General features: G+C 35.2%; 1 protein-coding gene across 1 annotated transcript; it reads left to right on the top strand.

Annotated features, from left to right (window-relative positions):
- Positions 1-364: 364 nt before the first annotated feature.
- Positions 365-2,360, top strand: LOC145998521 (uncharacterized). The gene is made up of 2 exons (XM_083134947.1): positions 365-418; positions 2,032-2,360. The coding sequence occupies exons 1-2, from the start codon at positions 407-409 to the stop codon at positions 2,284-2,286; spliced, it is 267 nt and encodes an 88-aa protein (XP_082991073.1). The 5' UTR covers positions 365-406; the 3' UTR covers positions 2,287-2,360.
- The last annotated feature ends 811 nt before the right edge of the window (positions 2,361-3,171 follow it).

Raw genomic sequence — 3,171 nt, 5'->3', positions numbered from 1 at the left:
CAAAAGTGGGAATTTTTGGGTTCGAATCTCCAGTAAGACATGAAGCACAGATTATCAACCTTCGTCGAGTACTCAACGAGCTCGGCCAGCACTCTCGACAACAGACTATTATTCATACCAATTATAATTGATTATAATTGCAGTAAGTTCAATTGAAATATTGAAAGTAAAATCATCTCGATCCTGAAAGATTTGAAGATTTTCTTTAGCTATGTTGAACACCCGCGTAACAACTCGTAAACGAGAAGAATATTCCAGATCCAAGTTCCGCCACCTCGCAGCAAGGTCAGCTAGACGACCTTCCGTTGTTGGGCGGGGCCGCTTCGATTTCGTGGTCCTATAAAAGGTAACGATACATGTGGAATGCTGTAGCACTCGACAGAGACAGCAACAAGACTCAACCAAAATGTACAAGCTCGTAAGTGATTTCTTCTTTACACTAAGCCTATGGTTACCCTTGCGATGGGAATGGACAGAGAACGTTGATTTTCTGTTAATTTTCATCTATCTCTGCGTGCAAAATGAAATTTCAAGTTAGAAAATTAAAGTATAGTTGTGCTCCGTCAGAGATCGTATCAGGCAACACAGATAGGGTACGCCGATCAAAAAAAGTATAGATGCATGTGCTGCCACCTGCCCGCATGCACTATCGTTCTGACTGCTTTGGTCCGTAAGAAATCTAAGCGTCCCATCTGTATTACCATGCGATCTGTGGCTGCGCAACACAAATCTAGAAATTGAAGACACGTAACCTACGCGTCCTAGTTTTTTTAAAGTTTAAACCATTTTTGTTCGCCTGGTGTTAACTCAATTGCGTCTCTGCCCAGGGTCTACTAACCAACAGGCTTTGTTTTCCTCCTTAAAAAGTAGTAATCGATTACAGACTAAATTTTATATTGTATGATGTTGTGGCAATTTGGTTCATAACTAAGTATATTTTCAAAATTAAAGTAGTGCGTATGTGCATATGTATGTTTTCAATGCTAGGAACTTTCGACAACTGGTGTTGAGATTAAGAAGTAGGTACTTTATTATATAGACAGTGACCCTCGGCGCTTTAGTTCGACACCTAGTGCCCAATTATTAAAAATAAATTTATTGAATTTGTAAGAATCATAACGTATTCTTGCACAAATTGAAGAATAACTAATTTTTAGTTACATTTTTATTATAGTGCATTTCTAAAAATATGAGGAATGTATCAATACCAGACATTAGCGATATTATAAGTAGATAATTAAATATTTAATAACGCATAGAAATTAGTCTCTGGTCGAAATTAGTTAGTTTGTTTTCCATGGTTTAAAATTTAAAATGTTGAAATAACTTCAACTCTTTGCATATATTAGGTTAAAATTCACTAAAAGTACTTTGCCATCAGGAAATTATGCCCGTTAATTTTAAACCTTTGAAAGAAGGGATTTTATTTTCCATCACTCTGAGCTGATTACAGAATAACCATTGAATTCAGACTAAAAGAAAACTCATATCACTGCAAAAACTAACGAATATATTTCTATTTCAAGAATTTAATTATAGTTATAATTTGTTAATTGCGTCCACACTATGGACGAGCAAATTCGTTCTAAAATTAATATGAATTTTCCTTCAGCGATCATTCAAGGAATCGAGACCTTGATATTAATATGGATTTCTAACATATCTAATGTCTCTAATACTTCACGTACGTTAAAATGTTTACGTTCGTGAAGTATTAAGTTGCGTAGGCAGTGTGACCTCACAATATTGTTCTGAAGTAGATAAAACGGCGGGATGATAGAACTTTGGTAACACCAAGACGCTATTCTCAGATAAATGCCAGATATCTATTTGCAGCAGATTTAGCATGTTATGAATTTGTTTGAATTCCAATCGTAGCTATTTTCCTTGTTACGTTATTCAATAGATCATTGAGACCAGACTAATAATATATGCACCATTAATATCATGTTATAAGCCTGACAATGGCTACTTCTAACTAAAATGATTTAAGTGTCATAAATATTTATGGTTTTCATTTATTTCTTCCAGGTCCTCTTCTTTGCCCTCGTGGCTGTTGCCTCCGCTGGCCTCATTGCTGGCCCAGCTGCTGTTGCCTACGGCGCACAAGTTGCCTACGGTGCACCAGCTGTCGCCTACGGCGCACAAGTTGCCTACGGTGCACCAGCTGTCGCCTACGGCGCTCCAGTTGCTGCTGTTGCTGCCCCAGTTGCCTACGCTTCCGGCCAAACTGTTTCCTACCATGTCGAACCTGTCGAACAGCACGGCTACAGGATCGCCTACTAAATACTACAAATAAAAAATCTATTTAAACCTATTCAAATTGGCTCAGCAATAAACAAAATATTTTAGCAAAAGTAGCTCTTATTTATTATTTGGTTTTTAAAATGTGTACAACTTGTCTGAAAGTAACTCCTTAAAAGAAATGGTTGCTTTCCTGAATATCTGTAACCATGTGCGTCATGAAGGAGGGGCGAACTCCCTCGCTGTAAATTCGCATCGTTCATTCTAAATGAAGGAAGGAAAATAAAGTTCACTGGCGTTTCATCAGAATAACCAAAATAAATTAGGTAAAAAAATTGAATGCAAAATGCAGAAAATGTTATAATTTCATGTTATTCCACCCTTGATCAAAAGAACAAAAGTCATTCCACGAGTTTTCAAAATTATGAGAATAAGACTTTTATTCAACGTAAACTTCATGACTAAAATACCACCCTAACTTTGAAATATTTTTACTTGAACACTGTGTGTAAAAACTTAACAAAATGGAATAACTGTAGTACTACATATCAGTATGTTAACACTTTGAACTGTAATTTAAAATAAAGAAAAGTAGCTTATATGGTGTATTAAGAAGTCTCTCCCAAAGGATATAGTAATAATAGTAAATTTGCAATAAAATGCCAGTATATTATCATTATAAATAAAGAAAAAGCATTTTTATCTTCATTAAAAGATTGATGTTAAGACCGAGGTTAAAAAACGATTCTCTGTGTTTCAGCATTTGGATGGTCTTATCACAACAATTGCTAACATTCACATTATTGTTTTTAATTATTTTTTAAGAAATTGAATAATTCCGTTTCGCTCTGAATGAATTAGCATGTACTAACTGGATTAATCGTCTTAAAATAGAAAATTAATTTCTTTTTAATATTAGCCCACAAA

Source organism: Lepisma saccharinum, chromosome 14 (assembly GCF_977018435.1).
Source record: "Lepisma saccharinum chromosome 14, izLepSacc3.1, whole genome shotgun sequence".
Lineage (NCBI taxonomy): Eukaryota > Metazoa > Arthropoda > Insecta > Zygentoma > Lepismatidae > Lepisma > Lepisma saccharinum.
Note: the sequence above shows the minus strand (reverse complement) of the source record. Positions and strands in the feature narration are given on the sequence as shown.